The sequence below is a fragment of the Lissotriton helveticus genome, chromosome 11, assembly GCF_964261635.1.
Source record: "Lissotriton helveticus chromosome 11, aLisHel1.1, whole genome shotgun sequence".
In the NCBI taxonomy this organism is placed as follows: domain Eukaryota; kingdom Metazoa; phylum Chordata; class Amphibia; order Caudata; family Salamandridae; genus Lissotriton; species Lissotriton helveticus.
Genome location: NC_136072.1, coordinates 45,282,050 through 45,294,554, shown reverse-complemented (window position 1 = coordinate 45,294,554; position 12,505 = coordinate 45,282,050). Strand labels below are relative to the sequence as shown.

General features: G+C 49.7%; 1 protein-coding gene across 1 annotated transcript in view; it reads right to left on the bottom strand.

Annotated features, from left to right (window-relative positions):
- ARMC9 (armadillo repeat containing 9) overlaps positions 1–12,505 on the bottom strand; it is a 442,743-nt gene that overhangs the window by 254,234 nt on the left and 176,004 nt on the right. Inside the window, exon 14 of the mRNA XM_078667778.1 lies at positions 1,242–1,365. Coding sequence (XP_078523904.1) covers positions 1,242–1,365 — 124 coding nt within the window. The remainder of the gene's footprint in view (positions 1–1,241; positions 1,366–12,505) is intronic.

Below are 12,505 nucleotides of genomic sequence, written 5' to 3'. Positions count from 1 at the left end.
ATCGGGCATGCCGTCGGTGTCTCACTCTAGAAGATGAATCAGGCATGCCGTCTGTGCCTCACTCTTGAAGACTGAATCAGGCATGCTGCCTCTGCCTCACTCTAGAAGACGAATCAGGCATGCCGTCTGTGCCTCACTCTAGAAGACTGAATCAGGCATGCCGTCTCTGCCTCACTCTAGAAGACTGAATCAGGCATGCCGTCTGTGCCTCACTCTAGAAGACTGAATCAGGCATGCCGTCTCTGCCTCACTCTAGATGAGTTAATCATAGATGCAGTCTTGTGCCTCACTCTAGAAGACTGAATCAGGCATGACGTCTGTGCCTCACTCTAGAAGACTGAATCAGGCATGCCGTCTGTGCCTCATTCTAGAAGACTGATCAGGCATGTCGTCTGTGCCTCACTCTAGAAGACTGATCAGGCATGCCGTCTGTGCCTCACTCTAGAAGACTGAATCAGGCATGCCGTCTGTGCCTCATTCTAGAAGACTGAATCAGGCATGACGTCTGTGCCTCACTCTAGAAGACTGAATCAGGCATGCCGTCTGTGCCTCATTCTAGAAGACTGATCAGGCCTGCCGTCTGTGCCTCACTCTAAAAGACTGAATCAGTCTGTGCCTCACTCTAGAAGACTGAATCAAGCATGCTGCCTCTGCCTCACTCTAGAAGACGAATCAGGCATGCCGTCTGTGCCTCACTCTAGAAGACTGAATCAGGCATGCCATATCTGCCTCACTCTAGAAGACGAATCATGCATGCCGTCTGTGCCTCACTCTAGAAGACTGAATCAGGCATGCCGTCTGTGCCTCACTCTAGAAGACTGAATCAGGCATGCCGTCTGTGCCTCACTCTAGAAGACTGAATCAGGCATGCCGTATCTGCCTCACTCTAGAAGACGAATCATGCATGCCGTCTGTGCCTCACTCTAGAAGACTGAATCAGGCATGCCGTCTGTGCCTCACTCTAGAAGACTGAATCTGGCATGCCGTCTGTGCCTCACTCTAGAAGACTGAATCAGGCATGCCGTCTGTGCCTCACTCTAGAAGACTGAATCTGGCATGCCGTCTGTGCCTCACTCTAGAAGACTGAATCAGGCATGCCGTCTGTGCCTCACTCTAGAAGACTGAATCAGGCATGCCATCTGTGCCTCACTCTAAATGACTGTTTCCCATATGCAGTCTTGTGCCCCAATCTAGATGAGGGAATCAGGCAAGCTGTGTTGAGCCCAGTTTGGTTTCCTTACCTCAGGCTGAGCTTCTGTAGGGCACCCAGGACATTTTCCCTTGTAGCCGAGTCCTTGTCTTCTGCCTTCAGTGTTTCCTCCAGGGCCCTAATAAGCCGTGGGTTCTGGGACAGGTACAGGCGGCCTGGTGCCAAAAAAAGAGAGAACGAGTTAAGATGACAAACGTTGGTGCGTTTCAAAGACCAGCAATTCTTCATGCTATATCGCGCCTATTTGACCCCAGCCCAAATTAATCACTTCTTCCCGTAAGCAAATTCCCATTACCCTCGCTATCAGGCTCCAGGCGCTGGCCTAGGGCACATGATATGGCTCTGCAATACTTCTGGAAAGAAGTGCACAACACATTGCGACAAGTCATGGAGCTCACTGATATCCACACACAGGAGGCTTGTTCAGTTGGCATCTTCAGGCGGCATAAGTGTGCATTGGCTTTGCCTCCCTGGCTTTTCTCCTCGCCAAATGTACTCTAACCCTACAATGGTGTTCCTCAGCGACCCCCTCTCTGGAACGCCTGGCACGGCGCAGTCCGCAAGTGAAGTGCGGCCCATCGCTATGAGCAGGTCCGGGCTCTCGTCAAACACCCCATTTGCACCCACTGGGCCACCCTTCTCTGAGAGTTTCTGCCCCGCACTAAAAATGATAACCTCCCTCTGTAGTGGCTGCCACACACCAAGCGTATCTGGCAGTACCTGCTGTTCCCCACTCCGCTTCGCTCATCTACATGTTATACTACCCCATTCACACTGTCTCGGCCAGCCCTCATGCCCAATGCATTAGCGTTCCATACGGTTTCTTCGCAAAATACCGCCACACCCCATCCCTCTCCCCTCCCTCCAGTTTCCAAGGTTATATATCCTCCCTCTTGTTGTGTACACTTGACATTCTCTCCTGCAAATAAGCAAACATGAGTAATGAACCGTGTGATCCTTGCTGTGCTCACCGGATGGATCTCTTAGCTTTACTCCTACATGCATACGAGTTAAGCTCTTACTGGATTAAATTGCCGACTGTACCTGTACTTCATGGTTTTGTTTGTCTAAAAACCTAGTAAAGGTTGAAGAAAAAAAAACGATGACAAATGTTTTCCAGAAAGCAGTGGTTACTCAGTGTGCCAGGAGCACCACACCGTGACATTAGTAGGGCTCGGACAACAAGAGCATAAAATGTGATTCAAGGAATACCGGAATCAATCATACCAATTGGCACTGCCTCAGTTCACTGCTCTTAGTTCACTGTGCTGTTACCGAGAGGGGATCAACCATATGCAAGTGGGTCTTCATCCCAACACGATAGATATCATCAAGCCAAAGCATTTGGCCCTGTCCTGCTAAGCACAACCGCCACAAATGGGTCCCGTTGAGATGGATCTTGAGTCCACAAGGCACACCGGGCTCCGCGGCCCATGGGTCCTGTTGAGGTGGATCTTGAGTCCACATGGCACACCGGGCTCCGCGGCCCATGGGTCCCGTTGAGATGAATCTCGAGTCCACATGGCACACCGGGCTCCGCGGCCCATGGGTCCTGTTAAGGTGGATCTCGAGTCAACATGGCACACCGGGCTCACGTCCCATGGGTCCTGTTGAGGTGGATCTCGAGTCCACATGGCACACCGGGCTCCGCGGCCCATGGGTCTTGTTGAGGTGGATCTCGAGTCCACATGGCACACCGGGCTCCATGGCCCATGGGTTCAGTGAGGTTGATCTCGAGTCCACATGGCACACCGTGCTCCGCGGCCCATGGGTCCCGTTGAGATGGATCTCGAGTCCACATGGCACACTGGGCTCCGCGGCCCATGGGTCCCGTTGAGATGGATCTTGAGTCTACATGGCACACCGGGCTCCGCGGCCCATGGGTCCCGTTGAGATGGATCTCGAGTCCACATGGCACACCGGGCTCCGCGGTCCATGGGTCCCGTTGAGATGGATCTTAAGTCCACATGGCACACCGGGCTCCGCGGCCCATGGGTCCTGTTGAGGTGGATCTCGAGTCCACATGGCACACCGGGCTCCATGGCCCATGGGTTCAGTGAGGTTGATCTCGAGTCCACATGGCACACCGTGCTCCGCGGCCCATGGGTCCCGTTGAGATGGATCTCGAGTCCACATGGCACACTGGGCTCCGCGGCCCATGGGTCCCGTTGAGATGGATCTTGAGTCTACATGGCACACCGGGCTCCGCGGCCCATGGGTCCCGTTGAGATGGATCTCGAGTCCACATGGCACACCGGGCTCCGCGGTCCATGGGTCCCGTTGAGATGGATCTTAAGTCCACATGGCACACCGGGCTCCGCGGCCCATGGGTCCTGTTGAGGTGGATCTCGAGTCCACATGGCACACCGGGCTCCGCGGCCCATGGGTCCTGTTGAGGTGGATCTCGAGTCCACATGGCACACCGGGCTCCGCGGCCCATGGGTCCTGTTGAGATGGATCTCGAGTCCACATGGCACACCGGGCTCCGCGGCCCATGGGTCCTGTTGAGATGGATCTTGAGTCCACATGGCATACTGGGCTCCGTGGCCCATGGGTTAAGTGAGGTGGATCTTGAGTCCACATGGCACACTGGGCCCTGCGGCCCACGCCTTGAGATATCCAGGTCACCCTGGGTGTCAGTGGAAAAATACTTCACTTATTGCACTACACCAGATGTTTAATTTATAAAGAACAGCAAAACAAATGCCTTGGGAAAGTAGAATGCAGGAATACACAAGCAACTTACCCCACACTTCTTCCAATAACTAGTTTACGGGTCTATCATGAGTTGTCAATTAGATTTTTAGTTCTCCCAGGTGGAAAGTTCTGAAAATCACGGATTGTCTTGTAGACAGTTAATTTTTCTTACCGTAACAGAGATACAAAGACGTCTGGGTCTGCAAGCAATTTTGTGAGGTTTCATTTTAAATTGCAGCTGTGTATGAAAGTGCCGCTAGTCCCAGAGAAGACACTGGACATGGAGAATGAGTCACCAGATAACAAACAACAGTTTGTTTCATCTGTGATGTTTGTTCCTGATGAGCTGGGACGAAACCTGGCCGAAGAGGAGAGGAAACAAAGACCTACAGTGGATCAACACCAGCACCAGTGGGTTGGGTCAGAGAGACACCTGTTATTTACAGAGTTTGGCACAATGACACTCTTGTGCAAAGAGTGTTATTTCACTGGCATGCTTTGATCTGTGCCTTCAGTTGGGATTATGCCAGCTCTCTGATATGCCGGGGCGGACTCCTGCCAATCTAAAGAGCGTCCTTACAAACGTGAGTGTTTTAGTTGTTTAAGCTGCAAAATCCTACAGCTTTGTCTTCAAATCTGAAAAGACAGGAATCCAAGAAGCTTCACGTTGGAGAGCTATTGTGTCTCCATGCCTAAGCTGCTCAACGTACTGCCCCATTACAAGGGGCAATAGCTACAGAGGCATTACCGTTACCAACCATTCCCAAAAATATGAAATAGTTGATAAAATGCAGATATTGAAGTTATATCATGCAGTGGTTGCGTCGGTCTATCCAAAATCCACTCACAATGAAAACTGAGGAAATCTCTTTGACTACGTTTAGAAAAATACATTGGTGTACAGATGCATAATTAAGGCAGAAACAGAAAATGATTTGACCTACGTATCTGCCCAGTGATTATAAGGAATCTTTTTCTGACGCAGTTCAACGAGTTGCTTACCTTCGGTAGCGTTCTTTCTGGTGGTTACTCTACCTAACTGCAGTTTCTGCACCTTTAGAATATCCCGGGCCCAGACTGGATTACAAGAATTCTTCTACAAGTGCTACCAGACACTGGTAGGTGGCACAGTGTCCACAGTGACTCCATATCACCCAGGAAGTGAAGGAGCAGAGCGGGATATAAACACCACCCCTTCACGCTGAAGCAAGTTTCTTATATCTTATTTCTTCCACACCCTTGGATAAGGAGCACAGAGCAAACTGAGCCAGCGTGCTGATGTCCTAACTTGGAACCTTTTAGATGGTAAAGAGGCCCCTCCAAAGAACAGGGTGGTGTGAGGGCGCAGTAAGGAATCTGTATGCAGACATATTATCCACCATAAACAGCCATATCGAAGGTAAGTAACTTGTTCTCCTGATGGACACCTCTAACTGGAGATTTATCAACTATGAAAGATACCACAGCAGTATCTCCCAAAGGTGGAGGGTCTGTAAGTGGACTATGAACAAAAAGCACTGCACCGAGAGGACCAGAGTGTCAAGACCTTGTGCTTCGACACCCATGTGGCAGATGTTTAGAACATGTTCTCCTCGCACCAAAGCCGCTGTGGTGGGCTTGGCCCCGTGGCTTGTGCCCATAGGTCTTCAGGAGGCTGCTTCTTGGTAAGTGCATACCAGATTTTGATGGAGAGCGCTAACCACCTTGTTGGTGCCCTCTTCTGCGAAGCCTTGCCTTTCATTACACCAGAAAATCCCACAAATCGATGATCATCTACACCATAGCCCTTCATGCAGCCGATGTAAAACGTTAACGCCCGCTAAGGGTCATGGTGATGAAATCTCTATTCCTCTTCCGAGCGGTGAGTTGGGGCAAAAAAAAACAGTGGCAGAGCGTTCAATCAACCAAGGCAGAAAGGAGGGCCGATCTTTGGAACGAAGGAGGACAGAGTCGTCAGTACTAATTTCTCAAGAAACAGAAGTGGTGTATGGCTATTGACTGAAAGCGCCTGCAGTGCACTCACATGGCATGCTAACATAATTGCAATGAGGAAAAGAGTCTTTAGTGTTTGAAGTCTTAAGAAACAGACATATCAAATGGTTTGGTGGGAAACATGTGAGTCAAACCTTTCATGAAACACATCACAACCGCTGACTTAAATATAGACGGTTGGTCAGGTAAACATGGCAAGGCCCAAAGGGCAGGCACATGACCTTTCACTGTTCCTTTGCTGCCTAAGGAAAGAGCTTGGATTGCAAGGAGTGGGAGGTTCAGGCACCACACAAGGCAAAAAATATACCCCAGAGCCCAGTATAGATCATCTTCAGGGAAAGGCGGCTGAACACTAGGATGACAGCAACCACCTCAGTCGGCAAGTCAAACGATTGGAGGTGTAGGTTATGGAGACTCAGATGATGGACCCTGCCTGGAGGTGCTGCCGCAGTGGAAGCCTGATCGTAGGATACATGCTCATGGAGCTCAGGCTACCACATCCTCTTGGGCCAGTCAGAGTTGATGGGAAAGACTTGGGAGCCATCTATCTAGATCTTCCTCAGCTTTCCAGGCAGGAGAGTTAACAGGGAAAGTGCGTATAGGAGTCTTTCCTTTAATTGCGTCTGGATGGCATTTCCAAATGTATGCTTTAGAGGAAAAGCCAACGCGCCGAACTGCTAACATTGTGTGATCTCGACTGCAGCACATAGATCTCGCCAGGGCAGTTGGACAAAGAGATCCGGCGCCACCTCAAGATGAAGACACCACTCTTGGTCCACCAGAAGACACCCGCTCAGTTTGTCCCTTCTGGTATTCAAGTACCCCGCTCAGTGGTTGGTGACCAGGAAGAAACTTTGTTGGTCCATCCACCTCCAGAGGGGCAGCATGTCTTGACACAGGATCAATGATCCAACTGCCCCGGATTGTTGCAGCACCTTATGGTGGTTGTGTTGTCTACGAGGACCTGCAGCAGCATCCCTTTAATGGATAGCCGGAAGAAGTTTAAAACCAGATAGATTACACAAAGCTCTAAAAGATCGATAAAGAGTTGGCTCTCCACCAGAGAGCTCTCATCTCCACCTGTTCAAGATACCTACCCTTAACCCAGATGTGGCACATCTATCATCACCATGAACTCTGGGTTGGGGAAGGGGAGTGGCTACCGCAGTTCAGCCACCATTGTAGGTCTTTCGCCGTCTCCCTTGAGATCTGAATGGAGTCAGCGAGGCAGCCCCGATGCTGGGCCCACTGGGATCTCAGGGTCCACTGCAGCGCACGCAAGTATCCGCAACCTACCATTCGGGATGAGGTGCACAAGGTCAGGAAACCAAGTAACTTTAAAGCCATCCGCATGAAACCCCAGGATCATCCTGAAACATTAGGATCATACCATAAATGTCCTAGACTTGCAGAGGTAGAGAAAGGCCTTGAACGTCACAGTGTTTAGAAGTGCCCCATGAATGGAATTCTCAAAATGGAGCTCATGTGGGACGTTGGATCATTGATGGGTAAACCAAACAATGTTAGCAATTTGGCCAACATGCAGAGGTGATCTTTGAATGACTATGGCGAGCCTCGATTTCATGACCAGTAATTTAGGGACAGGAATATGTGCACTCCTGACCTCTGAAGATGGGAACCGACCACTGCTATCACTTTCGAAAGGATGGAGCACCAAACCACCAACTCCAGTGCCGTACTGGTGTGGCACAGGCGATGCCAGGCAAAGTTGGGGCTGAAAAAATTCTGAAGTTGACAAAGTGAAGGATGCAAGAGAATGATGCTTGCAGAGTGGCACATTATTTCTCTTCATACAGAGAATTAACATGGTCAATAGCTAAAGAACGAAGGAGAAGACACTGGGCCAGATATATCAATATGAGTAATAGTGATTCCCAAAGTGTGATTTTCTGCGAATCACAATTGGGTAATCACTATTCCTAGTGTATGAAATTCCATGAGTTTCATTTATCCATTCCTGGTGAGTCCCAAATCAACCCACCTCATGAATATTAACGAGGTAGGTCGCAATTTGTGACCTATTAGGAATCGTTAAAATGACAGGGATGGGCTCGCTGGGTTCAGCAGACCACTATGACTGTGATTGTTTTTAAATAAAGCAATAATTTTTTTTTAATGCAGCCCGTTTTCCTTAGAGCTTTCTGTCTAAAAAGAAAAATTGAAAGTGTTCTTTTCATTTTTTAAGCGTAGGCAGAGGTCTGTAGGATCACTGGCAGTTCTTAAAAAACGTTTTTGCAACCATTCACAAACGGGAAGAGGATTCCTCAGGGATCCCTTCCCATTTGCGAATGAGTTACCACCAACTCTAAGTAGGCAGTAAAATGCGAATGTTTAGTGATCGCATTTTGGTCGCAAAGCATTCTTACATACTGCTGCAATTCGGTATTAGGAAGTGACGCCCTAAACACGCCCCTTCCTAACACTGAATCGGTATGTATTTGCAATTCCAAATTGTGATTCAGTAACGTGTTACCGAATCGCAATTTGGGAATGATACATACTGTAGTAAGGAGTAGTTTCTGTCCTGTAACTCCAGTTCTGTAGTAGGGGTATCTCTGTTATAGTCATAATCTAGTGAATAGTCCCGCCCATGTGCGCGGACCCCGGAGCAATCAAAAATAATCTCTTAAAGTGTCGAAAAAATGCAGAACTGCACAGACACTTAAGAGAGAATTTAAAGACAGATAATGCAGCCTATAAAAGGCTACACTGTCCAGTACTTCAACTAGAAATTCCACCACAAAATCCACAAAACAGCAAAGCCTGTACAGATTTCCCTTGCTTTAACAGCAAACACCCTCTGGAATGATAGAGAGGAGGACCTGGACAGACAAGCCCCATAGGCTGCCATTATGTGGCTCAGAACAGAATACTGTGCCTTTATGAGAACCTTCCAGAACTTCACAGTATCCCAGAATGCCCTGCAGGTCCCATTTACTTTCAGTTCTTTTTGAAGGCGTAACACGCCAGACCTGTAGCATTCCTGACATAAATATCTCTCTCCACCGGGGAGGAGGGCGGGCGCTTATGACTATAACAGAGATACCCCTACTACAGAACTGGAGTTACAGGACAGAAACTACTCCTTCTGTAGTAGGGGATCTCTGTGTATAGTCATAATCTAGTGAATAGAATGGCAAGCCCATCCCCACACCAAAGCGGCGGTGGAGAAAAGAGGAATAACACCACTATTGTGCGAACAGACTTCGCAGCGAAGCCTGCCCAACCTGCGCGTCTGCTCTGGCATCAGTGTCCAGGCAGTAATGCTTAGCAAAGGTATGGACCGACTTCCAAGTGGCCGCCATGCAGAGTTCTGCAATTGGAACATTACGGAGCAGAGCTGTCGTGGCAGCTTTGCCCCTGGTGGAATGAACCTTAGGTTTACCCCCTAAGGTCTTATTAGCTTTTTGGTACCACAATTGTATGCAGGACACAATCCACCTAGAGATGGACTGCTTAGAGGTAGCAAGACCTGTCCTGACTGATCCATAAGTGACAAACAATTGGTCCGACCTACGAATATCCTTGGTTGTATCCAGATAAAATTTCAACACCCTCCGAACATCCAGGGAATGTAAAGACCTTTCCGCTGGAGATGAAGGATTCTGAAAAAACGTAGGCAAGGTTATAGTCTGGTTGAAATGAAAATCAGAAATAACCTCGGGAAGAAACTTAGGGAGAGTACGCATAACAACCTTAGCAGCATAAGGTTCTTGGCAACACAATGCCTGAATTTCACTCACCCTGCGGGCCGAAGTAATGGCTACGAGGAACGCTGCCTTCCAGGACAGGTGCTGCAACGAAGCCTTATGAATAGGTTCAAAAGGCTCCTTCATCAACCTGGACAGCACCACATTCAGTTCCCATGAAGGCGAAGGAAGCCTTTAAGGAGGAAACACTTTCTTCAAGCCTTCCATAAATCTTTGATCACAGGGATCTGGAAGAAGGAAGTCTGTGAAGGGCATTTCCTGTAGGCAGTCAATGCAGCCAGATGGATCTTAATGGAATGGACATTAAGGCCAGACTGCGCCAGATGCAGAAGGTATGGAAGGATGACATCTTCCTAACATGTCGTGGGGTCGTATTTCTTGGACTTGCACCAGATACAAAACCTCTTCCACTTGTAAGCATAAGAAGTCCGAGTGGAATGGCGCTTAGCCTCCTTCAGTATGTCCATGCAATCCTCTGGGAGATTAAGATGGCCATATTGCACTATCTCAGGAGCCATGCCGCCGAACTCAAAGACGAGAGGTTGGGGTGCAACATCAGCCCCCCGAACTTCGTGAGAAGGTCCGGCCTGCACGGCAACTTCATGTGAGGAAGGAGAGACCGGTGAAGCAGGTCCGTGAACCACCACTGTCTGGGCCATTCCGGGGCAATCAGTATCATCCGCGCCCTGGACTGGGACAGCTTGATGAGAACCGTCGGAATCAGGGGAATGGGTGGAAAAGCGTACAGAAAGCTGTCCGACCAGTTGATCCATAACGCATTCCCCAGCGTCCCCGGCTGGTAGTACCTGGAGGCGAAGTCTCGGCATTCGCTGTTTCCTGAGGTGGCGAACAGATCTACGTCTGGAGTTCCCCACCTTGCGAAGACTTCTCCTAGTACTTCGTCGTTTATGACCCATTCGTGGTTTTTCTGAATCAGTCTGTTCAGTGTATCTCCCTGAACATTCTGCACACCTGGCAGATGGGTGGCTGTTATCGCCAGTCCTCGGGCCAGAAGCCAGTGCCAGATCGCCTGCGCCTCCTGCGACAGGGTGCGCGATCTCGAACCCCCTGCCTGTAGAGGTAATACATCGTGGTCGTATTGTCCGTCTGTACAAGCAAAGAGATGGTCTGGAAGGACGGGTGAAAGGCCTTCAGTGCCAAGTGGACAGCTCTGAGTACCAGGAAATTGATGTGATACGTGGACTCCATCGGGGACCACGTTCCTTGAATCTATAAGTCTCTGGAGTGTGCTCCCCAGCCCTGGAGAGACGCATCCGTCACGATAGTCTGAGTGGGAATGTCCTTGTGGAAGGGAACCCCCTTGAGGAGAGTCTCCGCTGAACACCACCACTTCAAGTCAAGTCAAGTCAGATAATTTATATAGCGCACTACATACCCAGAGGGTCTCAAGGCGCTTAGAAAGGGGAGGAGGATTACTTGTCAAATATCCACGTTTTAAGTTGTTTTCTGAATGCTAGGTGGTTCTGGGTAAGGCGAAGGTAAGCGGGGAGTGAGTTCCATGTTTTAGCAGCTAGGTATGAGTAGGATCTGCCTCCCATGGTGGTCTTGTTGATGCGAGGTACAGTAGCGAGGGCTTGGCTGGAAGAACGTAGTTGGCGGGAGGGGGTGTAGAAGGACAGTCGTGAGTTAAGGCATTCTGGTCCGATGTCGTAGAGTGATTTGTGTGCGTGGGTTAGCAGTCGGAAAGTAATTCTCTTATTGACGGGTAGCCAGTGGAGGTTTTTCAGGTGACCGGAGATATGTTCGTTGCGCGGTATGTCTAATATAATCCTGGCTGAGGCGTTTTGGATTCGTTGGAGTTTCTTCTGGAGTTTAGCGGTAGTAACTGCGTAGAGGGTGTTTCCGTAGTCCAGTCGGCTCGTCACCAGAGCATGGGTGACTGTTTTCCTCGTTTCGGTGGGGATCCAACGAAAAGTTTTTTTGAGCATGCGGAGAATGTTGAAGCAGGATGAGGATACGGCGCTGACTTGTCTGTTCATTGAGAGTGAAGAATCCAGGATGACGCCTAGGTTCCGTGCGTGGTCTGTCGGGATGGGTGCTTTTCCAAGGGCTTCCGGCCACCAAGAGTCGTCCCATGCAGAGGGGGATGTGCCTAAGATGAGGACTTCTGTTTTGTTTGAGTTCAGTTTCAGACGGCTTTGTTTCATCCATTCGGCAACTTCTTTCATTCCTTCGTGTAGGTTAGTTTTGGCTGTGTTGGGGTCATTGGTGAGGGAAAGGATTAGTTGAGTGTCGTCTGCGTAGGAGATGATGTTGAGGTTGTGTTGGCGTGCGATGGCCGCAAGGGGGCTCATGTATACGTTGAAGAGGGTGGGGCTGAGTGAGGACCCTTGGGGTACGCCGCAGATTACTTCAGTGGCCTCGGACTTGAATGGTGGAAGGCGGACTCTCTGCGTTCTTCCGGTGAGGAACGAGGTGATCCATTCAAGTGCTTTTCCTTGTATTCCGATGTTTCTGAGGCGTTGTAAAAGGGTGCTGTGGCATACTGTGTCGAAGGCTGCAGAGAGGTCGAGGAGGATGAGTGCGACTGTGTCTCCATTGTCCAGTAGAGTTCGAATGTCGTCTGTTGCTGCGATGAGGGCGGTCTCAGTGCTGTGTTTTGCTCGGAAGCCAGATTGTGAGGAGTCGAGGGATTTGTTGGCTTCAAAGAAAGCGGCGAGCTGGTTGTTGACAGCTTTCTCGATTACTTTGGCCGGGAATGGAAGGAGCGAAATGGGGCGGTAATTTTTGAGTTCGGTGGGGTCCGCTGTGGGTTTTTTCAGAAGGGCGGTGAGTTCAGCGTGTTTCCAGTTTTCCGGGAAGGTTGCGGAGTTGAGGGAGCAGTTGATGACGTGTCGGAGGTGCGGTGCTATGA